We start from the raw sequence: 26,402 nt of genomic DNA, 5'->3' as shown, positions 1-26,402 counted from the left end.
CAAGAGGACCACGAAACTACCCGGCCAGCCAGCTCGTTCCAGTAAAGAACAAAGAATTGAATTGGTTTTTGGTGAAAGTCAACTGAAAAGTGTTCCATCCTGTCAAAGCTGTACATTCAATGCAGTTACAGACTTTGCTCTCACTTTGAAGAAGGAAAATAACGAATGCAGCACACATCGACAGAGAACCGAGCAGGACATGGACAATCGAAAAAAGAGACAATAATAATTCCACTTGTGTTCCATTCACAATTTCACAACTAACTCACTCACTCAACCAGAGTGTGACAAAAAACTGAAAGAACAAAGATTTCTCCTAAATCCATAAGCACCATCCACTTCCACATGCATTACGACACACTCGTCCTATGTACGAGAGAGATGAAACGTGATGTTTATGATAAGGGCTCGAGCTTGTCGTCTCCCTCTTTCCGTATATGAATGCACATACATTCTTATTTGTGTGGGTGGGTTCGTGTGAATGTAACGTCAGCAGGGCATAGACGTACATTTTTGGTAAAATTGCACATGTGCTGGTCGGTAATAATATACTGCGTATACTATTATTTAAAGGGATGATAGTTCATTGCATTACTAAAACGGGGCTCAATTCGCCTCACTTTCACTTTGTGCTCGTCTTATTATTCGTCACTGCTTTCCATTCTTTGACTTGCATTTATTGTGTCGAGTTGTAATGGTCTGCTTATTTAGTCGTACAGAAGGTCGTGCTACATACTTGCCGTAGGTTAAATAATGACTCAATGTAGTCAATACTTACTCATCAATAAAAGTCACAGCTTCCATTATGCTTTAATAATTATGTATTATCACACTATACATGTAAATACAATCAAATTTTGATATTTGTAGCATAAGCTAAAGAATAAAATGCTGCATATACATCTTCACCCAATTATCGAAGTATTAATTTTATTAATTCTAAATTTTTTCAAGAACAGAAATCCAGTGTGTTAAACAGTCGGAGTACTCCGATACTAAAAATATATATTCAATGAAGAGATATTTGGGGATAAAATGCGATGTAGAAAGCAAATCCGAGAGATCCCACATAATATTGCACCTCTGAGAGAACCTCTTTGCAAAAAATAAACATCAAAGGCATTATACCACAGATATGTATGTATGAATAAGGAACTGCCACAATGTCCGCCTATATACGGAGTATAAGGGAATCCATTTGGTTTAGCTGATGGGGTGATGGTGTCCAATGAAATGAAGGTGTTGTCGCTTTTCAGCAGCTCCTCTACATCCACACTTTCCATTGATATTGGCAATACAAAAGAATGGGCTAAGGTCACATCACAGTACGTATGAGGACGACGACGACGACGACGTCGACGACGACACACAGGCCAGAGTTGAAAGCCGGATTTCTCCCCAGAACAAGAAGAATAAAGAAAGCTACTCACTTTGATGTCGCTTATTGATCTAAGAACTGTAGTGCCCATAACACACGCATGCATTCATATATTCTTTCATATTTCGAGGAAGGTGTGGACTCGCATTGTTATCCAGTCTCATGGTTAAGGTAAAATATTACTCACTTTCCTATCCAAATTGGGAAGAAATATCGATACTTACACCGTTCTGATTACTTCTACTAATCATGCAACACAGAGTACTATGCATTCTTTGTAAACCATGTATAGTATATAAATACATTTATGTAACAGCAGGCTGATAACGTCCTACCAGTTAAATCAATCAGATGTACAGTTACAGTACTTTCTTCAACTACATAAATAATGACGAGATGGATAAGTGGGTGAGGTTTAAGCCAAACATACGGGTTTTTATGGAAGACAGAGAAAGAACGTCGTGAAGCAAGGGTGCCATGAAATTTTTCTGCTTCTGATTGACAGCTGCATCACAATCTCCATTAATTATTGATTGATTGACTGCACCCTGATAATTTGAAAGCAACGATAGAAAGAATGCATGCATGTTGTTGTGTGGATGGATATATTTACTATGCAATGCATAAAAGAAAATTCAGTTTATTCGGTGAAAAGGTCGAGACTCGGCCGAGAGGCTAAATATTACAGTAGATACATATTATGAATGTGATGTATGTTTATTAGCGACAATGGAAGCAGACTTATTTGGGGGTCAATTTTGCTTACTTGGCTCATCGGTGTCCCCCACATATATGCTACTGCGACTACTATTATTCCGTATTAATTAGCAATAAATTTAGTCCTTGCGCACTCCACCGAACAAGAATCAATGCATAATATCCACTATTTCCTTAGCTCCAAACGTACTCTAAATATCCATCAGGAATATGCTACTTTATGTTGGTTTTTGCAGAATACTGTAAAACATTGGATATCTATATTTTCTGAAAACCACATTTACGGAAACAAATGCTATATCACACTCCCACAACACCCTTCAAGATTACTTCTGGTTCTTAACAAACCGCCAATTAACTCCTCTTGTTATCTTACCTTTTAGTTTTTACTTCAAATCTTGAGTGACGATTAAGGGAAAAAACAATTGAGTTGTTAAATGAAATGTTACGTAATTGAGTAATATTCCCCCATTTAATAGCATGTCGTATGTTATCCAAAGTGAAATCAAATTGCTGGGTCGAGAAGCCAGTCTACTTGCCATAAGTTGTTATTTTTATCGGAAGAAATGAAGAAAATAAAGAGCTACAGAGTTTGTATTAAGCGACTCTGTACATACATACACACACATATTGAGTACAGGATTACACAGTATGCACACATACTACGTAGGTACGTAGCCTATCTTATATAAAAGTAAATAGTACTACGAATAAGTATAAAAGATTTTAGCTTTCTCCCACTACATCATACTTCTCGGTTGTATCATAACTGTAGTAAGTGCTGAAAAAAGAACATGTTGGATAGTTGGCACCCAAATCACGCGTGAAAGAACAATGTTTCATCATGATGAATGATTTTCTCCATTTTTTCCCTAACACTTACTCATTTCTTTCACTTCCATTACTCATTCCTATCGCACTCTCAATATATCTGTACTACTTTCCACAATAAGTTAACTTGGCCCGACCTTCCATGTGATGCAGTGTTTGGAGCCAATTTAAATCAACAATTGTAAACCTCCATGCACATATTCGCTCCTTGGGTCTTCTTGGTTTCGCTTTAGAAAAAGTCAGCAATTCCAAAAATAGAATGAACTTTTAAACAAAGTCTTCATTAATATTTTTTATGTTTTTTTTTACTCGTCTCGTTTTCATATTGCTCCAAGTGTTCTAAAATCAGAATGACAGTACATATTTTACGAATTTGTCGTGTGTTGGGCCCAAAAGAATTAAATTGATTAAATTTTGTCCAGTCAACTTCATTCCTCTTCAGGCACACGCACCGCAGACGACAGAAAGCAGAGTGAGGTTAGGTCAGTGTGTGTGTGGTTAGTGTTTCATAAGCCGTAACTGTGGTGGCCGATGTTGTAATGCAATTATGAGAGTGACTGTTTCCAAGTCAGATTAGAGCTGGCCCTGGCAGTGAAAGAATCATTAATCACTTGGTGTGCATTCAAAAAGCAACCAATTTCCGGAATTCCTCTTCTGCAGTCAACACAATTCAACTTTGCGCTCCACGTTACGAACTAAAGAAATTCTGAGAATGATTTACTTTGCTATTATAAAGGTCGAAAATATTAATTATAAAATTTTAGTGGTGCGATTATTTCCTCACTTTTAGCTAAAAATAGGTTCAACCATTGATAAATGGATTAAGGTGATGCCATTGAATCACTCAAGTTCAATATTGTTGAAACTTCAATTTATTATTTTTTCCTCTATCATGCATGCAAAGTAATGACAACTACAAGCGAGTCCACTTAAACATTCTGTCTGAAAATTCCAGTACGAACATCCCTCAAAATGTAAGCACACCAAAATAAGCATATGGATCAATCCTCCCGAAGCAAAATTCACTCGAGTGATAAATGCATTTAAAGAATAATTTTCATCATACTCAAAAATTTCAAACTTTTTAATCCATCTCGCATTATTTTACCCCACTCTCCTTCCGACCCCATCGCGGGAACCCTATTGAGCAAACCTCTTAAGATCTCCTCGCGTTGGAACATGCAAGGCCAAGAGTAAGAGTAATTTTCCAATCTTGGTGTGATCCCATTGTGAAATTTCTGGTTCTCTTTCTGCGCTATTTATCACCCCCTCTCGCACTCTTTCTCCTCTCTTTGTCCCCTCTTTTGCACTTTACTCCTCTCTCTCTCCACTTTATTGAACACTTACTTGTCTTCCACCTCCGCCGCCGCCGCCTCCTTTCTTTCCTCGCATTGTTGTGCATGTATCGACTCCTGCTCCGCGGTCTCCATTGTGCTTGGAGGATGTATTGATGTGAAGGATGACATATCGTTCTCTCTCCACAAACAAACGCCCGAGATTTGGACCTCGAGTTATTTGTTACTTGTCCAATGAAAAATTGGGAGTAATTCGTGGCGTGACTGGTTTCTGCGACAGTCGGAGATACGCGGCAGGGTTGGAGGCATTAGATACACACAAGTAATGTAATGAATGGCCCCATTTAATCCCCCTCGTCACCACCGCAAACAAATACACATTGCAGGCAGCTGGTATACATTATACGCCACGACCACACCACCAGAGCATCCCATTGTACAACTCTGTGCACCGTATTGTTTGCATACTATACGAACATTGTTCACTTCAAAGCAGACATTTATCACTTTAAATGAAAATAGAGGAATAAATAATAAGCGGCATATCTCTTTCCGTAGGTATATATGTAAGTAAGTATGTATACGAGGTAAAATAGAAAGCAGACATTTATATTTGTCAAAAAATTTCTCTAAATTTTCAAGTTTTACTTTTCTAGTGCACTGAAATTGGTAGAGAACTTTGCAATCAGAATGACACCATGAGTAACAAAACGGAGTTTATAACCTTTTACTACCAAAGTCGTTCTCCATAAAGTTTTCTTGTTCAAGGAGTAGGATTCATGCATGTAAGTAAATGTATGCACGTATGTACGTACATACCTGCATGTGCATGTATCTGGGGTGAAAGTTAGGGAAACGATTCCCTAAAATTAGTGGTAGTATATTAATGGAGACATATATTCTTAATGGATGTATGTATGTAAGCTTATAGTAAAACTCAAATTCGTAGTGATACACAAGCTCAAAGTGTAGGATGTGAGGCAGGTAAATAAATTCCAAGGTGGAGAAGAAAGTGTTTTGTTCATGGGAGAGGTTTGCAAGAGGAGATGGATTCCTTGCCATGGGTTTTGTCTTCTTGTGGATGGGGGAAGAGTTAATGGGCCCAGGAAGTGAATGACATGGTCATAAAGTTGAGACAAAGAGAAGGATGTCATAAAAGGAGCATAATCTTGACATTTAGAAGACTCTTGACAACTTCTAAATGTCTTGGATTGACATTAAGTACCAAATAGTAAGCATTAAAGTACCACGACTATTTTCCAAACCTAATAATAATATATCTTTCCGATTATGTAGGTATGTATTCTTCTACCTGCCTTTAGACCTCTTTGTATGATTACTTACTCAATATGGATAGACATAGCCCAGGACAAAAATATAGGCTTGATTACTTTTAACTTTTGACAACTGTTTATCTCCATACTATAATTGTGTCCGAACTGTTTATGTAATCATACAATCGCTCGTCTGTTGGGCCTCTTTTTGGCATTCGTGTATGTGCGTACACAAGCATAATCCTTATTTATTAAGTTAAGGCGATTGAAAAGGAAACCAGCTTACGCTGTTAATCTCTAGTTTATTTTAGCTTGGGATTAATTAAGCTCATTTCAGGCTCAGGGTGAATTTATTAATCAACACGTTTCGTAGCATTGGTTTGGTTTGATGAAGTTGGAAGCGGGCAGATGATCTTAGACCTTTGGGGAGCAAACTCTTCCTCGTCTCACCTTATTTACTGTATCACATTCCATTAAAGTTGTCAAGATTAAAGGCAAGGAGACAAGGGAGCAGCGAGCCCAAGATGATGAAGACGCTTTCTCCTCACATTGCTACTACCCATGCTGCTATAGATGCCACCGTTATTATTATGCATGGATATATGTGAGTGAGTGACTAAACATGGGAAGCTCATTACTGGGTGAATACATTAATCATAAATTTACATCCGACACTGAACCACGTCTCCAGAGTTTTAAGTTATTCCAGGTTTTTGGTTTTCTTCATTAAATTTTGCTGACTTTTCTTCGCCATCATCACAGTCCCAGAGGGAAGAAGTCACGCATCTTTCTACCAATATTGTTGCATATACATATCTTGCAGCTAATCAATAAATTTCTGACATCGGAATATCTCCTCCTTTAGCGGATATTCGCTCTCTGTAGATATTCTGCCATCAGATTTTGTCTATTAAAAAACCAATAAAAATAAATAACGTGATGTGTTGTTGTTCATTCGCAGTAATGAAGAAAGAAAGTCTCCCTGATTTCATTTACCTTGTCTCCTTGCCATGCTTTCCCATCTCTCCTGTGGCGTCAAATAAAATAACAGCGTGGCGTGGACGTCGTCATACGTAGAGAGAGAGAGAGAGGAAGAGGTCACATCCATCTCTGGGCCTGGTGGGCAGACCAGGTGGTACTCGTATGCATGTCCACATACAGTTTGGAGTTGAGGAGGAGCGTTGGGGTGAGAGGTGGGGTGGTAGCAAAGGGTTAATAGGCTTAATTTAATGATAAACGACGAACACTTATTCTATACCCAGTTGGAGTCATCTAATTAAATCAAATTCAATTTCCATCTTGAAATCCTTCCTGGTTTATTACACAACTTTCTCTCTCTTTCTCCTACTCTTTGACTCTTACAGCATTTTGGTTGGATTGGCTGGTCTTCCGCTGGTCTCGCTGCGTGCAGCCATCATGGAAACATTCAAGGAAAGAATGAAAAGGAGAAGGTAAATGAAGGAGCACTTTTTCATGGAGTGGTGTTGACTATGCAAATGATAAAATTCTTGGAGCAGTATTTTATTAGAAATGACAGTCTCAAGGTTTGTTTGGAGGAATTAAGTGATATATATTTATTTATTTAGAAATTATTTACTTATTTAGAAATTCAAATACAAAAACCTACAGTGCAGACTCCATATAGCCCGAGTCAGGGACATAGTCCCTGACTTAATAAGTCAGAGCCCGCTTCTAAATTCTTTTCCGAACTGACCGACATAATATCACCAACTTCCGTGTTGTGGATGGTTAAAAGTTTGTTAGATAGTTTCTATTATTTGGTACCAAATTTTTGAATTAGTTACAAATCATGTGCCTTGACCACCATGACCAGTGGCTTCTTTAACAACCTGAAGTTCTAAGCTGTATGTATGTGCTATTCAGCCTCCAAATCAAATTTCAGCTCGATATAACGATTTTTAAAAATCAGTATGGGTCACCCCATACTGATTGCACTCTGGTCACTTTGGTCTGGTTGCACTTTGTTCACTTTTAACTTCATATTCTTTAATTAGCAGTCATTAAGTATCATTGTGCCGGATTTCATCTTTTTAAAACAATTTCTAAAAATCGGTATGGGTCACCCCATAGGGGCGTTCCAGATAAAAATTTTACCAATATCATATCATATTCTTTTATTAAGACCCATAAGCAACCTCTCCACCAAATTTCAGTTCGATATGATGGTTTTGAAAAATCGGTATGGGTCACCCCATAGGGTCACTCATGATGAAAATTTTTCCAACCTGAAGTTATTTTTTTCTATTAGGAGCCATTAGCAACCTCTGTACCAAATTTCAGCTCTCTACAACAATTTTGAAATTTTGGTGCATAAGACCCCACCCACTCCGATGACCCCCACCGGTCAACCACTGGACCGATTTCGCCCATCTTCGAACTCGTTTCCTAACTTTGTCCAATATGCATATGGTAAAAATTTCAAGTCAATCGGTTCAGCCGTTTTGGCTCTATCGTGCCGGACAGACAGACAGACAGACAGACAGACAGACGGACGGACATGACGGTTCCATAAGCCCTGACTCGGGCTAAAAACTAGAAATTAAAATTGAATAAATGTTTGTATCGTTAGCATTGATAATCATTGCTTAATAAATACATACTTGTAGATCAAATTAAGTCCTATGTACTGGAAAACGTATAGAACGATTCTATTGTTTTACCTGGTACTACTACGCATATTTAGTTTTACTTGTCCCGTATGACAAACAAACTCGAGCAACAGTGCAGCACTCTTTTGTATGGTGTACATACTTTGAAACTACTCAATATTTTATATATTTACTACTCGAGTAATTTAGCACTTTCACTCCTTCCCAAGTCTGACAGTGTAAATGTATGTAACTTGTAACGCTAAACTAACGCCACGAAACAACAAGAAACAATTTGGGTGTCTTTCACATTATCATCTTGCACGGGAGAGCCATTTCGAAAATGTCAGAAAACAAGAAGTTGGTGAATTTGAGATAATCAGGAAGGACAGGGACAAATGAATGTCAGTCCAGTTTCTTACCTGCCTGCTCTCCCTGCTTGCTCTTTATATAAAGCTTCTTTTTCAACCATCCTCCTGCTAAAGGTGGGTGATAGCTACATAGATAACCGCAGAAAGCAACAGAATCAAGGAGGGCTAATGGACTGTCATCTCAAATTTGCATCGAATTTTCTAATGTCGAAGGACAAAACGAGCACCAATAAACTATAATAAACGCAGCACAGGTATTTAAAAAGGTTCTCATGTTTATTGCGTAGCAAATATATTGCGTAGTAAATAAGTTTTTCCACTTGTATGAATGTATTTATATTTCTAGAATCGTATTAATTCATCATGAATTAGTGATAAATACATATAATTATATTTTAAAGTACGTGAAAAATAAATTTAAAGGTTCTTAACAGTAGTAGCCTCATCCAGTTTTTTGTTCAGCAGAGTTTATGCAGATGAAACCTTTTCTCGCGCTCTCGTGTGGCATTATTGGTAGAGATGAAAATGATGACAGAGTTTCTCTGGTCAGACCATGGCCATACTACTGTTCAGTAGTATGGCCATGGTCAAAGAACTTCAAAGTTCTTATCAAATGAGGCTTCAAGTGCTTTAAAATTAGAGAAACAGGAAAAATGCATGTGTAATAAATATAAAATGCGATCTAGTGATAATTGAGATGTATCCATCAACCCGATGTATTATTAAAACATGAGTTGCAGTAGTACGGTCTGGATTATCTGCGTCTTCTGGTCCATTACTTCCAGCACCACGGCTGAAACTGTGGACTGGGGAAAGTGATGTGACGCAGGTCGTCTCTGGGGACAGAAACCAAGCTTTCCAAGCCAAGCTCTTCTTTCTCTATGTCACCTGTCACAGCCACTTTACTAATTTCTTACAATAATGGTTGACACACAAGCCAGAAACGACCAGAAACCAACGACTTGCCGCCACCACCGCTGTCCTACATACGACATGATGCAGAAAAATATCACGGTCTATTTTCAAAAGTTTTGTAAAGGTTTGAAAATATTGAAGTATTTATATACTTATGTATATATACTTACATATATACATATGCAAGGCTTATACTTGTAAAAATAAAACTGCAAATTACTTGGGTAAAAATCTAGACAACATTCATGTTTTTAATGTTTCATTTTATATACTCAAAATTTAAGGCAGAATATGCCCAATAATTAGTATAAATTATGCGCACAATAAGTGACGATAATACAATAAAATACTTATAATCCTACTAAGTATTTAACTTTTCTTTTGTCAGAAAAGTTTTGCTACTGGAAATCAATGACTTGACACAATTCCACGTCTTCATCTACTAATAAATACAAAAACTCATTACAGTTTTCCAGAAAACAATGTTAGCTTACCGTCGTAAAATTCAAGATCATTATCAACATCTACAAATTCTGTCTGGCATGCTCGATCTTTAACAAATTCTGCAACGGTACTTGCAATATTGTACCCAGAATCTAAACTTTCCCCTGGTGATCTATCTTTATTTGCAACACTGATTGTGTGGATTTCATGGGGAACGTTCTGATGATGGGGCGTCCTATATCGTACATGTAAAATATACAAATCAATCAAAAAGGTAACATTTAGCATTCGGGTTTGAATATCAAATAAGTCCTACACACATTTTAGCATTTGAGCCACTTCCTTGTTGTTGACTTGTTTTACTGGAAACCAACGCTTTGGGTGGAACTATACTTTGGTCAACGGATGACGACCCATTTTTACCTGGCTCGGACTCATGGTCCGTGCTGCTGTCAAATTCACTCTCGTCTTCAAAATCCTCGCTTGAAGAGGATCCATCGTATTCGGTGTCATCATCTTTGCTGCTGGTAACATCAGAAGCTTCGGCGTTGCTCTCTTCGGGAATGCCGTCTGGAAAAACTCCCTTGAGCGGCTCTTCGTCGAAGCGAACACCGTTTTTATGGTGTAGCGTGCACATTATCCGCTTTATTAATCTTATTTTTCTGCAAACAAATTTATTTATGTAGATTTGTGTTAGACAAGACAATTTCAAATATACGTATTTTAGTATTGGTTTATTATTTTGACTTACACTTTCAGCTTTTCAATCATGGCTTTCTGCTTGGAAGCTTTCAAAATCCAGTCTTCTGTGCTGCACACAATTTTTTCATAGTAAGCCTTCTCCCGAAGAACAGCGGCTACCTTCATTTTTTTCTTTTGTAGGGGACGTTTCCCACCCGACCAACCTATAGTATTACATATGCACTTATCTATTAGTATAAACTAAGCTATATAGTAAGAAATGTGACAATGAAGGTGCATATTTATGTATATTCACCACTTTTTTGATTAATGCTAAGTCGCTCAGCTTTCGCGATATCCGTGTCCGATGGGAGCTCGATCTTTTGTAGATGATCTTTTGACTTCCCCACCTCCTCAAATTTCTGGAACATGGACCGGATCTTGTCCTGCCAGTGAGGGATCAATAATTCGATGTGATCAAAATCTAAATTCTCCATATGTACGTAAATTATTTAGTAAAAGCTGACCAACATTTACAAAATATTGCACAATTTACAGTATAGACATACATACATAAATGCATTATATACACAAGTATCTAAATAAGTACTTACAAATTTCCAATAGGAAATGATAATGCGAAAACATAAAGTCATCCAATGAGTTCAACTTGTACTTTAGTTTCCGAACCTTCGCCAAGGGTTGTTTTACGGTGAAAACTGAGCTTTTTAATTCCGACATGGTTGGTAGACGGTAATAAAATTTCTAAAGGTGCGTTTATGCTTCACGCTATCGTCACGATCTCCTCCAAATCCGATTTTTTGATTGGCTGAGCGAAATTATCACTATGACAATTAAAAATTTTAACCAATCAAAAAATCGGATTTGGAGGAGATCGTGACGGTGACGTGAAGCATAAACACCACTTAAGAAAAGATGTAGCGACAAGAAGCACGATTGCTTGACTTTAAGTATCTAGGTAACGCGTCTCCCTTAACCTTTTAAAAACGGATTCCACCAATAAGGTGGAGGGCGATTTCGATCTCTTGGTGACGGACTACACCAATAAGGTGTAGGCCAACTTTTTCTCGTTGACGACGGATTCCACCAATAAGGTGTATGGTTACAAAATTCCGTTGAGACCGGGCTACATCAATAAGGTGTAGGAAAAAAATAAAAATAAAGTGACGGAGAAAATTTTCTCAGCTGCTCCATTCTTTCCTCCTTATTTATCGTTGGACTTTCTTCACGCTTGAACTGCAATTTTTGAGGGGAGAGCTGTAATTGGGGGAGTAATTGCTGAACATACAGCCAGCCAAAATTCCAGAAAAGATAGGAAAATATCCAGTAAGTGTTGTATATTTTGTTGTAATATGTATGTGCATAAATGTTAAATATTCCTCGAATATCGACTCAAATTTATTTCACGTTTCAACAGGTACTCTCAACTTTTGGAAATCATGGCTATGCAAATATCGGAAGGTGATGACGACGACCTCTACTACGACGCTGCTTCAGAAGATGATTTTGAAGCTGAGGACGAGTCTGACAGCGATATTGACGAGGTTTAATATTCTTTTCGTTTGTGACCATTCCTCGGATTATGACCTTGCTCTACTTATTAGGATGAAACCATAAACTGGGATGAAGAATTTCGTCCACCCGTGCATAATTTCCAAGGTCCAGATGATCAAATAAAGGATGATTTTCGCCACCACTTTGGAACATCTCTAGACATTCTCAGAAAACTCATTGATGACTCCATGGTCGAAAAGATAGCTGTGGAGTCGAACAGATACGCTGAGCAAGTGAAGCGAACCTCTCCCCGTGCATTTATTGGTTGGACCCCAGTCACTGCTGCTGATATCTGGCGCTTTCTATCTCTTATTTTGGCCATGACGCTTGTTAAAAAATCATCTTATAAAGAATACTGGTCCACAGACCCCTTAGTTTCGACCACATTTTTTCCTTCTGTCATGAGTCGAGATAGGTAATCTTCTATAAATATGTACATATCAATATATGCATTTATCACACATTTTTCATTCTGTACTAGATTTATATCCATTTTGAGAGCTCTCCACTTCGTAAATAATGAAACCGTGCCACAAACCAACCAAGATCGCTTCATTAAACTCGGAAGTTTTATGACCGACCTGCTGATGAATTTTCAACGCGCAATTCATGCCGGAAAAGTTCTATGTATAGACGAAAGTTTAATTCCATTTAAAGGCAGGTTATCCTTTAAACAATATAACCCGAAAAAAAGGTCAAGATTTGGAGTGAAGTTGTTCCTCGTCGTGAATAGCGCAATGCAATTTGTTCTCGATGTTCTTCCATATCAAGGCAAGAGCACGCAGATAACTGACCGCTCGTGGATTTCTCTTGTTGGATTCGGGGGAGCCGCCGTTCTGACTCTTTTGCAGCCATACTTAGATGCTGGTCGTCGCATCATAATCGATAACTGGTTCCACAGCCTCAAATTAGCAAGGATGTTGAAAGATCGTCTCACGTATGTTTTGGGGACTGTACAAAAAAGACGGAAAGGAATTCCAAGAGGTGCAAGGATGACTCGAAAACTCAGAAAAGGAGAGGTTGAAACCTTTAGTGATGGAGACGTTTTGATAGAAAGGTTGGTGAAATATTTCTATTTATTGTTTTTTTTCAAAAATTTAGAACCTCTTTGTACATACAAGATGGCAGGACAGGCGGGAAGTGCTTATCCTCAACACTTTCATGCCCCATGGAATGACGGAATGGCCCTCCACCAACCCCAACAACCAACGAATGAAGCCAGATACAGTTTTACTCTACAACAAGACTATGGGTGGGGTGGACAATGTCGACAAAACGATAAAACCCAACCAAAGTCTCCGCAAGTCATACAAGTGGTATAAAAAGGTCGCATTTTATTTGGTCGAGCTCTCGGTATATAATTCAATGATTATGTACAATACGACCCAAAACGATCAAGTTGGATTCCGCCGTCTTAATTACGAAGCGTTCGTCAAATCAATAATCCACAACATTCTCACGAAGTTCCCCGTAGCACGGAAGCCAAGAGGAAGACCTTCCCAAAGCCGTGTCTCAGTACCCTTAGCGAATAAGAAAATAATTAGAACGAGTTATGAAAGAAAACGGTTACCCAAGCAAATCCGATTGTTTCCACTGCAAAACAAAATTGGGGAAGAGGACGATTATGCAGTTCAAGTGCCTTGCTTGCGAGAAACGTTTGTGCATTGGTAGCAGCGTCTTCAACTGTTTCAAATTTTATCATGACGAAATGGTAAGTCGAGAACATGCTATTTATCTTTGCTGAGAATTTATGTAGTGTATTCACAAATAGTTGCAGTTATCGCAGCAGCAGGTATCGCAGCAAGTAGTGCCACTAGCGGATCGCAACGAGTCACAGAACACTGGACAAAATTCACCACGTTACGATTACAATAACTTGTTTGAAATATATAATGCATCCCAAAATCATGATAGTAATGTCATCAATGATGATGATTTACTGTTCGTTTAGTTAATTGTTGTACTACTATGAAAATCAAATCCCACTGTCATGTCAAAAATTTATAGTGTGTGCCATTTGGCTCAGTTATATTGTTGATTTATAATTGAAATTTCATGTTCAAAAAGTGTATAATGTTCTAATTATTGTTCGCGAATCAGTTCTTGGTTCGTAATAAATCAAAACTGCATAAGCAGAATATTCAAAATCGGTTTGCATTAATTCAGTCCCCAACTGATTTTATCACCGCCCCACTACTCGGTCTCAATGGTATTTTGCACCCCAGAAAGTAAAGAGCAATAGAAACCATTTTAAATTCCGTTTTTAAATGGTATCCAGGTCAAAATTAATTAGTTTTTATAAGGTTAACGGTTGCGACAAATGGTCGAGTTGCAAATAAAATAATTATTTTTAAAATCATTGGTGTCTGAAGTCCATCGCACAGACACCAACTACTTTGACCTTTAATAACTTTTGAATGGGCAAACATAGAGATTTAATTCTGAAAGATGAAATCATCGTAATTTTTAGATTGATTTTTTAAGCTAAAAATCTCGAGGGTATTATGTCTAATAGTAAACTTGAAATTTCCTATATGCTGCCTTTATTTAGCCCGAGTCAGGCGTTGCGGTTGTCGGTCAAAACGACCATTGACTGGTGGAGTGGCATATTTTTGAAAAATCTGCATGGATTAGGCCTTACGGTCTCACCCGTTGTCAAAATTTCAACTTCCTACGACAAATTTGGGACTTTTCTATGGCATTTAATATTTTTTTAGTCAACCCCTAACCACTTAAAAGACATCTTTGAACCCATCCTTACTTTTGAACTTCGCAAAATTTCAGGGCGCTAGCTTGTGTTTAAAGAGAGTTATCGTGCGCACAGACAGGCATCTTGAAAAATCTATAAGCACATGTGAAAAGGCCTAAAAATTAGATTCCCATTGTAATATAACTCATGTATTACATATATTTTTATCAACTTTTATTTTTTGAAATCTACAGTGCAGACTCCATTTGGTCCGAGTCAGGGATTCTGTCCCTGACTCCGAGCTCACTTCTATTTTTATCGAACTCACCGACAAAATAATATTACCAACCTCCGTGGTGTGGATGGTTAAATGTTTATTAAGTATTTTCTATTATTTGGCATTCTAACTCCATATTCTTTAATGAGAAGCCATAAAGCATCACGGTGCCGGATTTCATGTTTTTAAAGCAATTTCTAATCGGCGTGAGTCATCCCAAGGTCCCTCAAGATAAAAATTCTACCAATGTCATTTCATATTCTTCCGTTAGGACCAATAAGCAACCTGTCTACCAAATTTCAGTCCGATATGACCATTTTGAAAAACCGGTATGGGTCAATCCATAGGGTCCCTCAAGATGAAAATTTTTCCAACTTAATTTCATTTTTTTTCTAGTAGAAGTCATTAGCTACCTCTGTACAAAATTTCGGTTTTCTACGACAATTTTGAAATTTCGAAATTTTATCCTACTCACATGACCCCCACCGGTCGGCCACTTGACCGATTTCGTCCGCCTTCGAACTCGTTTCCTACATAACTTGTCCAATATGTACATGGTAAAAATTTTAAGTCAATCGGTTCAGTCGTTTTTACTATCGTGTTTACGGACGGAAGGACGAACATGACGGTTCCATAAGCCCTGATTCGGGCTAATAAAAATGAAAATTTATTTTATAACTCGGCCATTTGTCGTAACCTTATAGACTGATAAAGTGTCAAATAATTTTGGACAAGAAGAGGTAGCTCACCACGATTAACTGACATCGTTTCTATGGGCGGTGCCCCATAGAATGATAAAGTGTCAAATAATATTGGACAAGAAGAGGTAGCTCACCACGATTAACTGACATCGTTTCTATGGGCGGTGCCCCATAGAATGATAAAGTGTCAAATAATATTGGTAGCTCACGAAATAAGTAAACGAGAAAAACCAAAATTTGACTTTTTCTCCAGCCAGCGTTGCTAAGAACGAAAATAAACTTAACGAACCATCCATTGCGATGAACTACTTTCGTACTGTGAAGTACGAAGTTCATTTCCTGAACAGGAAATAAATTTGGCCAATGATTTTAGAAATTGTCGGTTATGTTAGATTAATTAATCAATCTATTGACTTGCCAGTTGCAAATGCCAGTAATGATTAAATTTAATTAAGCATTCTTAACTTGTTGTTACTTGTTAATTGTGCATATCAATTGTTCTTCACTAAATTGCTCCAAGCATTACAAAAGGCGTTAGGTGATGGTTTTGACGAATTCTCGGGTGAATATCTTTTGCGGGGAGTTGAATTTTGAACTGATTTTTGGTAGGTTGCAAGATAATACTCTCAAAAAGATATCTTTAAAATTTTAGGGTGATAGCTTCACAAATGCACCCTACAGTGCCCCCGGAGTTGGTAGAAGCCAAAAAAACACTTTCCAAACTTAATTGCTTATATAGCATGATAACCAAAGAGGTCAGAGGTGAATGATTGTTAATATAATAACCCTAGATAATCATTGCATGTAATAATAAAAGAATCCGTAATGAATCACACAACGTGGGCCTTCCATCATCGCGGATAGTTTGCCCAAAAAATGATAAATCAGACCGTGCGCGGAAAAATTAACCTGCTGACCTTGAAAGTTGACCCACCGGGTCAAATGCAGCTTGAGGGTAAAGCTGGAAGTGTCCTAAGTAATATTAAAACAAACAGTCAAGATTTTGTGTAAACAGTTTTATAGAAGGACCCGAGCTAATCAGCTGTCGCAGAATCCTAAAAAACTCGTGAACTTATTTGGAAAATTAATGGTCAAATTTTTTCGAAAATAAATTTTAATAATCTTTTGGTGTCCCCTGCTGCAGAACTATTTTATCTACAAGGTACAAGTGACAAAATAATAAAATTATTGCGTTTTGGTTAGTTAAATTATTTCTGAAGTTCGACATCGAAAACGACGGGAACTTTTCCAAAAAGTTTATAAGGTCTGATGAAAACTTAGTCCGTGGGGTGTAACCACTTATCAAAATTTTGTCAAAAGTACTTACAGTGCAATATACTATATGTACCTTGAATAAAAACCACGTAAGGGATTTTTAGCATCAAAGTCGTAAAATGTGGGGGCCTTAAAAGTGGAAGAGTTGCGTTAAAGAGCGCATTTCATTAGGACAAGTATGAAATTAGACTGTAAAACGGACTTAAAAGATAAGCATGAGGCAAAAGTGGTTTTATATAGTGAAAAGCATGCTAAGTCCCTTAAAAATAGTCGCAAAAACTATTTTTGCATCAGGACCTCAGAAAAAAATATTTTGTTCAACGCCATTTTATAACAACACTGGTTTGGAAAACTAAAAAAGGACACCTCTCCAAATTTGACCTTGCCTCATTTCGCAGAGTACACAAAGTCGGAAGCCAGATAAGCTTACCTATAGTTTGAGACATGGGCTTTCAGATAAAAAAAGTTAGAAATCTCTATGACTAAAATCCATCCCGCAATTAAGGCATGAATTCGTCAAAACCATGTCCTAACGCCTTTTGTATTTGCCCACTGAGAATGAATTGGAGAGTGCGATACAAATATGTCAACAAATGTGCGGAATGAAATGGAAATGCTTTTACTAAATTAGATTAACGAGTTACTTATGTTTTATCGTGCAAGCACAATTCAAGTTATTGAATAAGGAGAAAGTAGCTTATATTTAATAACTATAATTCCTCTAAACAGTGTGGAGTAGCCTAAAGCTCTTTAAACTACATGTTCAAATATGTCCCTAAATATTACTCGTAATATATTCAACGAGGAAAAATGAGGTTGTGCTATATTTCTGTGTTAACTTTAATATCATTATCCGAGCATATCATAACTACGGATAGTAGTGGATTGAAGGGTGAGAGACATAATAAAGCATAAATCAAATAATTTCATGCCCGACAAAAATCTGAACTATCATTACAATGACAGACGACACAAGTGGATCGCTAAAATATGTTGATCTCGATAAAGACTATCGGATTTACCAGAAGAAAGTAAGTTTAGAACGTGGCATTGAATTGTTTAAATTGTGTGTATGCCTCATTTTTTTAAATTCCAGCTTACTTATGCAGAGTCGCTAGAGTTTTGTTCAAAATGTTTGGGTAGCATGGCCACTTTCGAAACCGCAGCCGAAGCAAATAAAGTAAAGGACCTCATTTACAAAATTTCCGTATTCAGTGAAGCCTATGATACTGGGAAGGAGCCTCATGAATTTGGACTGGATCGAAGGTGAATCACTATTAGTTTAATCCTTCAAATGTAGGCTGGCTTTGTGTCCATGATTGTTTTCATAATTTTTTATTGTACTGATTAAGCAAGATGGGAATTTACATGGTTTATCGTAAAAAATGACAGGAATATTAAAATTAGGGAAATTTTAAAAACAATTCATGCAGATACTGGTTTGGACTCACAGACGAAAAGAAGGAGGGGGAGTGGGTGTGGATGAAAAAACCCAAAGTCGAAGGTACACCAGTGTCCAACGTGGCATCATACAGGTGGTATCCTAAACAGGTTATTCCGTTTACTATCAGACTCTATTTGGAAATCAATTTTCTACAAAAAGTATAATACTTATTGTGCAAATGCTAATTATCCTACAGCCAGATCACATCACAACGAAATCGGCAGAGCACTGTGCTGGGTTCCCAGTTTATCACAGTAATGTTTATTTATTATTATTATCATAGTAGTCCAATTTATCACTCCAGACCACGATAAATAGTACAACCATATCATAGAAACATTTATACATATGTATATGCAATCATGTAGATTTATTTAAGAAACTCTCACTTACACCTTGAATGCCTTTTAGAAGACGAGCAGAAAGCAGGGAATGCTACGGGCAGACAAGAAAGTCATTATTTCAACGATTATCCCTGTGATATGAAAATGTATTTTATTTGCAAAAATACTGGCGATGCGGACGCAGCCTCTGACCCCTCATGCACTTCAACCGCGAGTTCACCTATGCCAGCGACAGATCCTTCTGCGACCACAACCCCACCAGCGTCCGGCAACGCAACAATTCCTGCCGGAAACGCAACAGTTCCTGCCGGCAACGCCACAATTCCTGCCGGAAACGCAACAGTTCCTGCCGGCGACGCCACAATTCCCGCCGGCAACGAAACAATTCCTGCCAGAAACACAACAGTTCCCGCCGGAAATGCAACAATTCCTGCCGGGAACGAGACAATTCCTGCCGCAAATTCGACAGTTGCACCTCCGTCCAATGCTACTTCCGCTGCGCCTGCTAGCAATGAAACGTCCACCACAGTCGCACCCGCCGCTGGTAACGAAACTGCTACCACCCCCGCTCCCCCACCAAGCGGCTCTAATACCACCGTCAATGCTGATTCTACGACACCTGCGCCCGGTGTGGCTTCGGGAAGATCTATGAGAAGAAAAAGAAGGAAGGCAACGACGGAAGAACCTGATTATGGAATTTTGTCATCAGTTCGTCGCCATGCTGTGCAAGGACGCTCTATGAGAGTTCACCATTCAAAGTCCACGACTGAAACTGTTCCGTTGGACACTTTAACAACAACTGCTCCCCCTCCAGTAGACAAACGTAGAGCTATAACCAGATCCACCACTTCGGAAGAAGAATTGGTACCAAAAAAGGAAAAAGTTACCAAGGGCAAAAAAGTATTGTTTGTCGAGAAAAGCGATGTCGATTCAAAACGGAAAATCCACTCCTCCGAAATTCTAGATTTTGCGAACGAGGTAATATCCAGTGAGGATGATGAAGTTGATATAGACGAAACATACTGATGATCATAAAGAAATATCGTGATGCTAAATACTTTTGACGAATAACAATTTTATATATTAATTAATTAATTTATTGGTAAAAACACAGAATAAATTTTGTACTGCTGAATTTGGATTTTAAGAAAAAGTGCAACAAATTATAACTACAAAATTGCATATGTGAGTGCTTTAATTATGCTAAAATAACACTCCACTCGCATTCAAGATTTGGTTCGACATTAGCTGGAAATTCCAGTATTCCAGCTCTACGTCGCAACTCATCAACTTCAAACTCTGGTCCTGGTGGTGCACACACGACATATTTGCTAATTCCAGAGGATGCTTTGTCACTTTGAATTATTATTAACACTGATTGTCCATCTTTGGCTAACTCAACTTCCCACAACTGTCTGGAATCTGGAGAAGGAGGTTTTGCTGCCAATGTCACCGATGACATTGTTGTTCCTGATATATTGGAGGAATTTTTAGTTGGTCCAAGTGTAAATGCCAACTCGTTCTTGTTTCCAATTGTCGCTGGGACTTTGTGCAGCAATCTGAACTTTGATTGAGATGCTTCTTCCTTCAGTAGTCCACTCAGTTGAAAATTAAAAATAGCTTGAGCTTGATTTACAAATTGGGAGCTTTTCCACAAAAGGACCTGCGCATATTAATTAAGTTAAAAATAAATTAGTGACCTGATACCATATACTCTTCTTGTACATATATGTATTATATTACAAACCTCCTTTTGTTTGTTAGCTCGCGTTGGAATTTCGCCAATATACAGATAATATCCAAATCTAGAATTTTTCAAGGTAATATTCCTACCTTCCATGATTGGCCACACAACTGGGCCAAACAATTCATTCAATTCAGCTTTATCTTCAGGTTTATCGAATTGTCCGCTGTCAAACATTACAAATTTCGCCACAGAGAAAACTACATCATCATTATAATTATTTCTAGATTTTAGATTCCTCAAAATGCTAGAGTAGCATTCAGCTTTGTTCTCTAGTTCTACAGACGAATGTACGAATTTTGACAATTCTTTTGAGAAACTGGAACTTACTCGTCGACTCTCAGTAGGATCTTTGATTTCATTGCTTATTATTAGGCTGGACTTGTGGAGGATTTCTTGAAACCAGTGATTCAAAAAAAGATTGGAGGGCTGTGTTGTATTTTTTGTCGGGAATTGTATCCCCTTCCACAACAGTTCAGCTTCTTTGTGATGAGGGCCTTGTTGGTTTAAAAGTTGGACAATTGATTCGACGTGATCCTTTAATAAATATACAAGTCGTAAATTAGATTATATGTATTTACCTTCTATGTAGCTGATTATTTTTAGGTTTCAAGCACTTTTTCTTACGTTCGTTTGCTGGTATGGAACAGAGCCCTTCCTCAATGTCAAGAGGGTGACCGCTACGTAATAACTGCTCAAAACAATAGAAAACATCGTACGTAGCAATGACCGACAATGCGATGACTATTCTTTTGCCTCTGATATGATTTTAGGCCTATGCATCGTTTAAATGAACTCTTAGAGTGTATTATGTATAATAAATTTTCTGCAGATGTGGAATTATAATTATAAAGGCATTGATTGTGTTTATTGCATTGCACAATAATTCCTGCGAGTCACCTCAAAAATGTATCATTATAGGCAATCAAAACATCAAATCATTGAAAATTATAATGTTAAACTAAAATTTTGTTTAAAATTACGTATCGTGTCAACAAGATTAACTGAATTATCTGAATCTTGTTAGCCAGAGCTGGTTCAAACCAGTTCACCCGTGAAGATATGTCAATTCAACTTTATTCATTTAAAGTATATTCAAAATGTACATTCATTGATTCATTGTTCTTGTTCATTAAAATGCGACTTGAGTCCAGCCCAGCACTCGTGATATTTCAGGTCGCGATTCGCAGTTTCAAGTGCCCATGGAAGAACTGCTAGGTTGAAAGACGATTCAAACATGAAAGCCTAAGTAGAAATCATGTAATTGATAAAGAGTTACGAACACGAATATAAATAAAGCTGTGTCGTGAAAAATTGGTCTATGCATGCATACCATGGTTCCGTCTGCAACTCGAACAGGGCTCAGGTTTGCATTGCTCGCACCCTCGAAACACTGGGCGTCTGGGCCATGTGGGGTCATGATCTGTTTGTTATTATTTTTATTTAATTGTACTTATTTGTATCAATTTTCCCCTATAAACAATTTAACGAAACCTCTCACTCACCTGATGAAGCGTGGCACCACCAGGACGAAATCCTTCCTCTTTGGCTTCATACGACCCTTTGATAAGTCCCATGAACTCTGACATGCAGTTTCCTACAAGAAAATACGAAATTATTTTATAAATTAACCCATCAAGAAACTCTAGAAATTGAGTGCGATTACGATGATAGTACGGGGGACGAAAGGTATGTTCTGCAACGGACCATCTGGAAAATACATACGAAATGATATTAATTAATGAGTTCTCTAAGAGAACTTCTCTTACAACTTCACTCTTTGTGCATACCGTGGAGGAAATATGACAAAATCTGCAATAGCAACCCCAGGTTTTACGGATGGGGCTGTCAGCACGGTGAAGATTGAAGGATCCTGGGAAGTAACTCAGTTATGTAAATATGTTTTTCAAATAGTTTTATAATTTTATTATAATTTATTTCTAATCATACGCAATGATCAAATGAAACAGTGTTGATGGTCATGAAGGAGGTCAAGTTATATTTGTAGGGAGTATAATTTCCGTGCCAGGCGACCTTCACAAAGTATATTTATTAAAATAGAACTATTGGGAATAGGCAAACAAGTAAATAGAACAATTGGCGTCATATACATACGCCAATTGTATGATTTTGTCAATCATTTTGACATAATACCACATCAAATGGGCAATGGTTTTGCACGGCGGAGAACAATTTTCCCTGGAATTTTGCAACAATTTTGTATTCCCCGACCTTATCGTCATAGCATGCTGTAGGGTGCAGGAAATCCCTGTATGACACGAATTGGGCTTTCTATTAAGTTGTTACACATTAATGAAATTGTTCATACCGAGGATTTGCGAGTCCATTTGCTCCTGCAAATAAATACAAGTTTATGCAAAATTAGATTTATTTCTACCTGCATTAGTTCCCATTGCATTACATTTCATACAGGATATCAAATGCAAATTAAGAATCAATAAATATCATTAGTCATAAAAAGTCAGTGGAGGAAGAGCCGTTTTATGTACATACATATGCACACAAGCAACAAAGGCATATAGACATATGTACAAACATAATTATTCGTGTCCCGGATAACCAAATGCCGGTACCGGTTTTGTTCCGTTTTGCCCATTTTCGGGCAAACGGTATATATTTATTGTCACCGGTACAGGGCCGAGACAGGTCCTGTGCATACATACATGAAATACCGAATAGGAAACAATTCGACTTGCCATGGGTCATAGCTACATATTGAATTTAAAGGTGTCGGAGTTGTGTGGTACTGATATCGTACATATGACACACACATATGCACCATTTAAGTGCCTGGAAAAGGCCTGAAAAGGGGCAAAACATTTTAAATATATGCTGATCCGATGCATATATTGTTTTAGGTGTGCTAATCTACACTTGATCATGATATACATACATACTCATAAGGGGCCTTCCATAAATTACGTAACGCAAGAGGGGGGAGGGGGGGTCATGGGAAGTGCGTTACGAATTGTTATGAAGGGGGTGGGGGGTATAAAAAGTTTGTTACGTAACACATTTTATAAACTCGACTAAAATTCGCCAAATATGATACGCCGAGCATATTGAATTCATGTCATCCAAAAGGTTTCAGTGTACGCATGTAAATATACATTTTTCATTAGTTTTCCAGGTGTAAATTGAGAAAAGGTTGCATTACAGTGGGGAATTTTAGGGCGGAACCGGTCAAGGAAGGGGGGGTAACGAGTCCATCGTTCATTCTGTTACCAAGAAATATACCAAAAAATCTAGTTTATTTTTACATAGATATGTACATCCAGATCAATTCATTTGCTTCATTTTGAAATATTTAAGTGCAAAGTTGTTACAAATTTTCTAACTCAATGCAAAAAAGTTTGCGGTCAAACTTTGACCTTAAATATCTCAAAATGGAGTAACCGAAATGATCTGGTTGTATAAGTAAAAATAAACTGGATTTTTGGCTCTATTTTGTGGTAACAGAATGAGCGATACCCCCCTTTCCTTTCATCGGTGCCGCCCCAAAATTCCCCACAATGCATTGCGAGTGCTAAGTAAATCACCTGCGGTGAAATCAAATTTATGTTACGTTACGAAGGGGGAGGGGAGGGGGGTAGTCGAGAAGCGTTACGATGCCGTTACGAGGGGGGAGGGGGGGTCTAAAAAATGACGATTTTTGCGTTACGTAATTTATGGACGGCCCCTAAGTATGTTACTGTGTCTCAATGTGCCTCAAATTGCAGTTCCCTTCCTCATGGTGATTTTTTCTTGCATATTACTTATTGATGCTAATCCATTATAATTACAATTGTGTAAAGCTGTTTACCGATAGGTCCTAAAACTGGCAAAACGAAGTGAGTTCCAAAAACCTCGAGAGCATATCCACGTGTTGGTCCATCGACACAAACAGCAAAACGCATTCCTTGCTAACATAAAAATAACAAGTAATTTATTCCCGTTAAAGACATTGTAAAGGTTGTTTAAATTAATAGATGTACGTACATACATAAATATCACAATTTGGAGACACGGAAATGTACATTCAACTTAATTATTCTAGTTATTTAAGGAATTTTAATATACGTGTATGTATGTGCATCTCAAAATATTAAACCTTCGCTCAATAGTGAATAGACGCACCACTTTTCTTTCACAACCGTTAATTATACCGAAAAATCTGCACTCGATTATGTATTCTTGTCGTAAAAGTTATTATTGTCTCCTGTTATCACACGTCTCATAAAGCTTCATTCATGACTTTCTGAAACTCTCTATCCATTAACTGCAAGCAATTACCGTTATTCTACAGAAATATGTATCTACCTTTCATGACATAATTTTATCGACATGTTCTTCATTATCATAATTATTTTGCCAGGAAAACACAAATTTACAGGCCATCGTTTGCGTTATCCGTATGTGTTATATGTCTATATATGTCCTGGAGGGTAGTTGTACCAATGTATCTTTTAAAAATATTATGCTAACCTGGATAACGCATATTTCTCCTGGCGATACCACCATCTTTCCGAACTCTGTCGTAATTTTCAAAGTTCCGAGTTCAGGAACTATAAAAACACAGTAGCTCATTTACTCATCACAATTATATGTACGTACATTCATAAGTACATACACATATACTCCAATAGATGCAATATTTATATTCTACACATACCAATAAGGAAATCTCCATCAGCAGAGTAGAACGCAGAATTTTCCATCGACAAATTGCATCCATACACATAAATTCCGACGCCATTTCTCGTTATGACGTCTCCAGCGCCACAAACAGTCTACGTATTCTAAGGATATAATTACTGCGTTTCTTTTTTCAAGGTAAAATAAATTTTACCTTGAGACCAGACACAAAATCTAAGCCATCGTCTGGTTTTGGAGCTTCGAATGGAAACCATCGCATCTGAAATGAATTTTGTTGTTGCCTTCAAACATTTACGTAACCATTTATACTTTTTTGAATTAATTATATTGATGAGTTTTTGTACAACCTGATTCGGTTCGGCCGGAAGGGTGGCAAAATTTGCCAAGATTTTGTCAGAATTAACACTGGTCAGAGGCTTGAACGGAACGTGGAGAACTGATGGTCTAATCCGGTACAACCAACTCCGTCGGTTTGACTCCCGTGGTGCTACACACAGATGAATTCCGGTTTATTAGTGGAGATATTAATTGGTTGGGAAATCCTCAAAAGTGATTTTCATTAATTAACTTAGGATTAGTTGGTTATATATACATATGTATCACCTGTAAAAGCCGTCCCCGAGAGTTGCTCGGAGTACAAGTTATAGGGACATTTTTGTGGATTATTTTGACCTTTTGGAAGTGAATTTGGGCAACGTGGGTCCTCGCTCGAGAATTCAGATCCGAATCCAGATAAATACTGAGCAAATTATTTGGAAATTGTGAAAAATTCGAATGGTCATGTATGCATAATATCGTGAGTATCTTGTAACCTTGAGATCTCCTTCTTGCACGTACATCGCGTTATTTGTTGAATCAGTGACACATTCACTCAGGGAGAAAAGTGGTTGATGCTGTTAACCCAATAACCAAGTACTTACTGACTGACTTTATGGTCCTGGTCCTACGAAGCCATGTCAATGAGATTTAATACAAAAAGTGGTCCCACTGGTTCATCTTCATAAATCAGTGTGACACTGCGCACCATGAAAAGTCTGGCTGGTGAGGTTGCTGGATCATGTTTGTCATCGGGTTTAAAGAGGTTTGCCTTGAAATTGAAGCTCTTCGCACTGGTTATCATATTACCTGAACCATATTCCTGACCAGTTCTCAACCAATGGTTATGCTTAAAATGTCCACTCC

At 37.8% G+C, this 26,402-nt stretch overlaps 5 protein-coding genes across 7 annotated transcripts; 2 read left to right on the top strand and 3 right to left on the bottom strand.

The window, feature by feature from the left end:
• Window positions 1-9,656: 9,656 nt before the first annotated feature.
• Window positions 9,657-11,338, bottom strand: LOC118434511. 2 transcript variants are annotated; one of them, XM_035848241.1, is made up of 5 exons: window positions 11,130-11,338; window positions 10,832-11,006; window positions 10,586-10,739; window positions 10,155-10,496; window positions 9,657-10,069 (listed from the first exon to the last, which is right to left on the bottom strand). In XM_035848241.1, the coding sequence occupies exons 1-5, from the start codon at window positions 11,169-11,171 to the stop codon at window positions 9,853-9,855; spliced, it is 930 nt and encodes a 309-aa protein (XP_035704134.1). In that variant the 5' UTR covers window positions 11,172-11,338; the 3' UTR covers window positions 9,657-9,852. The 2 variants fall into 2 exon arrangements, with proteins under 2 accessions (XP_035704134.1, XP_035704135.1); XM_035848242.1 differs by having other exon boundaries at window positions 10,832-10,961.
• Window positions 11,339-12,272: 934 nt separating this feature from the next.
• Window positions 12,273-14,237, top strand: LOC110845114 (piggyBac transposable element-derived protein 4-like). The gene is made up of 4 exons (XM_035848368.1): window positions 12,273-12,505; window positions 12,572-13,147; window positions 13,212-13,801; window positions 13,862-14,237. The coding sequence occupies exons 1-3, from the start codon at window positions 12,279-12,281 to the stop codon at window positions 13,759-13,761; spliced, it is 1,353 nt and encodes a 450-aa protein (XP_035704261.1). The 5' UTR covers window positions 12,273-12,278; the 3' UTR covers window positions 13,762-13,801; window positions 13,862-14,237.
• Window positions 14,238-17,477: 3,240 nt separating this feature from the next.
• Window positions 17,478-19,887, top strand: LOC118434611 (mucin-5AC-like). 2 transcript variants are annotated; one of them, XM_035848507.1, is made up of 6 exons: window positions 17,478-17,924; window positions 17,999-18,063; window positions 18,129-18,298; window positions 18,466-18,583; window positions 18,673-18,730; window positions 18,888-19,887. In XM_035848507.1, the coding sequence occupies exons 1-6, from the start codon at window positions 17,843-17,845 to the stop codon at window positions 19,844-19,846; spliced, it is 1,452 nt and encodes a 483-aa protein (XP_035704400.1). In that variant the 5' UTR covers window positions 17,478-17,842; the 3' UTR covers window positions 19,847-19,887. The 2 variants fall into 2 exon arrangements, with proteins under 2 accessions (XP_035704400.1, XP_035704401.1); XM_035848508.1 differs by having other exon boundaries at window positions 17,848-18,063; window positions 18,142-18,298.
• A 9-nt stretch (window positions 19,888-19,896) lies between these two features.
• LOC110844854 lies at window positions 19,897-21,346 on the bottom strand. The gene is made up of 3 exons (XM_022091178.2): window positions 21,192-21,346; window positions 20,568-21,101; window positions 19,897-20,483 (listed from the first exon to the last, which is right to left on the bottom strand). The coding sequence occupies exons 1-3, from the start codon at window positions 21,276-21,278 to the stop codon at window positions 20,019-20,021; spliced, it is 1,086 nt and encodes a 361-aa protein (XP_021946870.1). The 5' UTR covers window positions 21,279-21,346; the 3' UTR covers window positions 19,897-20,018.
• A 58-nt stretch (window positions 21,347-21,404) lies between these two features.
• Window positions 21,405-26,193, bottom strand: LOC110842674 (homogentisate 1,2-dioxygenase). The gene is made up of 15 exons (XM_022088457.2): window positions 26,033-26,193; window positions 25,824-25,959; window positions 25,568-25,707; window positions 25,414-25,479; window positions 25,237-25,354; window positions 25,050-25,129; window positions 24,388-24,487; window positions 22,894-22,918; window positions 22,719-22,833; window positions 22,515-22,598; window positions 22,355-22,437; window positions 22,231-22,274; window positions 22,070-22,161; window positions 21,898-21,987; window positions 21,405-21,809 (listed from the first exon to the last, which is right to left on the bottom strand). Exons 1-15 carry the CDS (start codon window positions 26,057-26,059, stop codon window positions 21,681-21,683), a joined length of 1,329 nt encoding a protein of 442 aa, XP_021944149.1. The 5' UTR covers window positions 26,060-26,193; the 3' UTR covers window positions 21,405-21,680.
• Between the last annotated feature and the right edge of the window lie 209 nt (window positions 26,194-26,402).

This window comes from Folsomia candida, unplaced genomic scaffold, assembly GCF_002217175.1.
Source record: "Folsomia candida strain VU population unplaced genomic scaffold, ASM221717v1 Fcan01_Sc002, whole genome shotgun sequence".
In the NCBI taxonomy this organism is placed as follows: Eukaryota; Metazoa; Arthropoda; class Collembola; order Entomobryomorpha; family Isotomidae; genus Folsomia; species Folsomia candida.
Note: the sequence above shows the minus strand (reverse complement) of the source record. Positions and strands in the feature narration are given on the sequence as shown.

What these genes read in the sequence shown, in the direction of transcription:
- LOC118434511 (XM_035848241.1), bottom strand. Translation starts at nt 11,171, where the DNA reads ATGACTTTATGTTTTCGCATTATCATTTCCTATTGGAAATTT. An exon ending in TAGCATTAATCAAAAAAGTG is followed by an intron (nt 10,740 to 10,831) that starts GTGAATATACAT and finishes GTAATACTATAG; the next exon opens with GTTGGTCGGGTGGGAAACGT. An exon ending in AGTGGCTCAAATGCTAAAAT is followed by an intron (nt 10,070 to 10,154) that starts GTGTGTAGGACT and finishes TGTACGATATAG; the next exon opens with GACGCCCCATCATCAGAACG.
- LOC110845114 (XM_035848368.1), top strand. Translation starts at nt 12,279, where the DNA reads ATGGTCGAAAAGATAGCTGTGGAGTCGAACAGATACGCTGAGCAAGTG. An exon ending in TCTGTCATGAGTCGAGATAG is followed by an intron (nt 12,506 to 12,571) that starts GTAATCTTCTAT and finishes ATTCTGTACTAG; the next exon opens with ATTTATATCCATTTTGAGAG. An exon ending in GGAGACGTTTTGATAGAAAG is followed by an intron (nt 13,148 to 13,211) that starts GTTGGTGAAATA and finishes TGTACATACAAG; the next exon opens with ATGGCAGGACAGGCGGGAAG.
- LOC118434611 (XM_035848507.1), top strand. Translation starts at nt 17,843, where the DNA reads ATGAGGTTGTGCTATATTTCTGTGTTAACTTTAATATCATTATCCGAG. An exon ending in ATCGGATTTACCAGAAGAAA is followed by an intron (nt 18,064 to 18,128) that starts GTAAGTTTAGAA and finishes TTTAAATTCCAG; the next exon opens with CTTACTTATGCAGAGTCGCT. An exon ending in ACAGGTGGTATCCTAAACAG is followed by an intron (nt 18,584 to 18,672) that starts GTTATTCCGTTT and finishes ATTATCCTACAG; the next exon opens with CCAGATCACATCACAACGAA.
- LOC110844854 (XM_022091178.2), bottom strand. Translation starts at nt 21,278, where the DNA reads ATGTTTTCTATTGTTTTGAGCAGTTATTACGTAGCGGTCACCCTCTTG. An exon ending in TTCCATACCAGCAAACGAAC is followed by an intron (nt 21,102 to 21,191) that starts GTAAGAAAAAGT and finishes TATTTATTAAAG; the next exon opens with GATCACGTCGAATCAATTGT. An exon ending in GAGCTAACAAACAAAAGGAG is followed by an intron (nt 20,484 to 20,567) that starts GTTTGTAATATA and finishes TAATATGCGCAG; the next exon opens with GTCCTTTTGTGGAAAAGCTC.
- LOC110842674 (XM_022088457.2), bottom strand. Translation starts at nt 26,059, where the DNA reads ATGTACGTGCAAGAAGGAGATCTCAAG. An exon ending in ACCATTGCCCATTTGATGTG is followed by an intron (nt 22,599 to 22,718) that starts GTATTATGTCAA and finishes TACTTTGTGAAG; the next exon opens with GTCGCCTGGCACGGAAATTA. An exon ending in TTTGTCATATTTCCTCCACG is followed by an intron (nt 22,275 to 22,354) that starts GTATGCACAAAG and finishes TGTATTTTCCAG; the next exon opens with ATGGTCCGTTGCAGAACATA.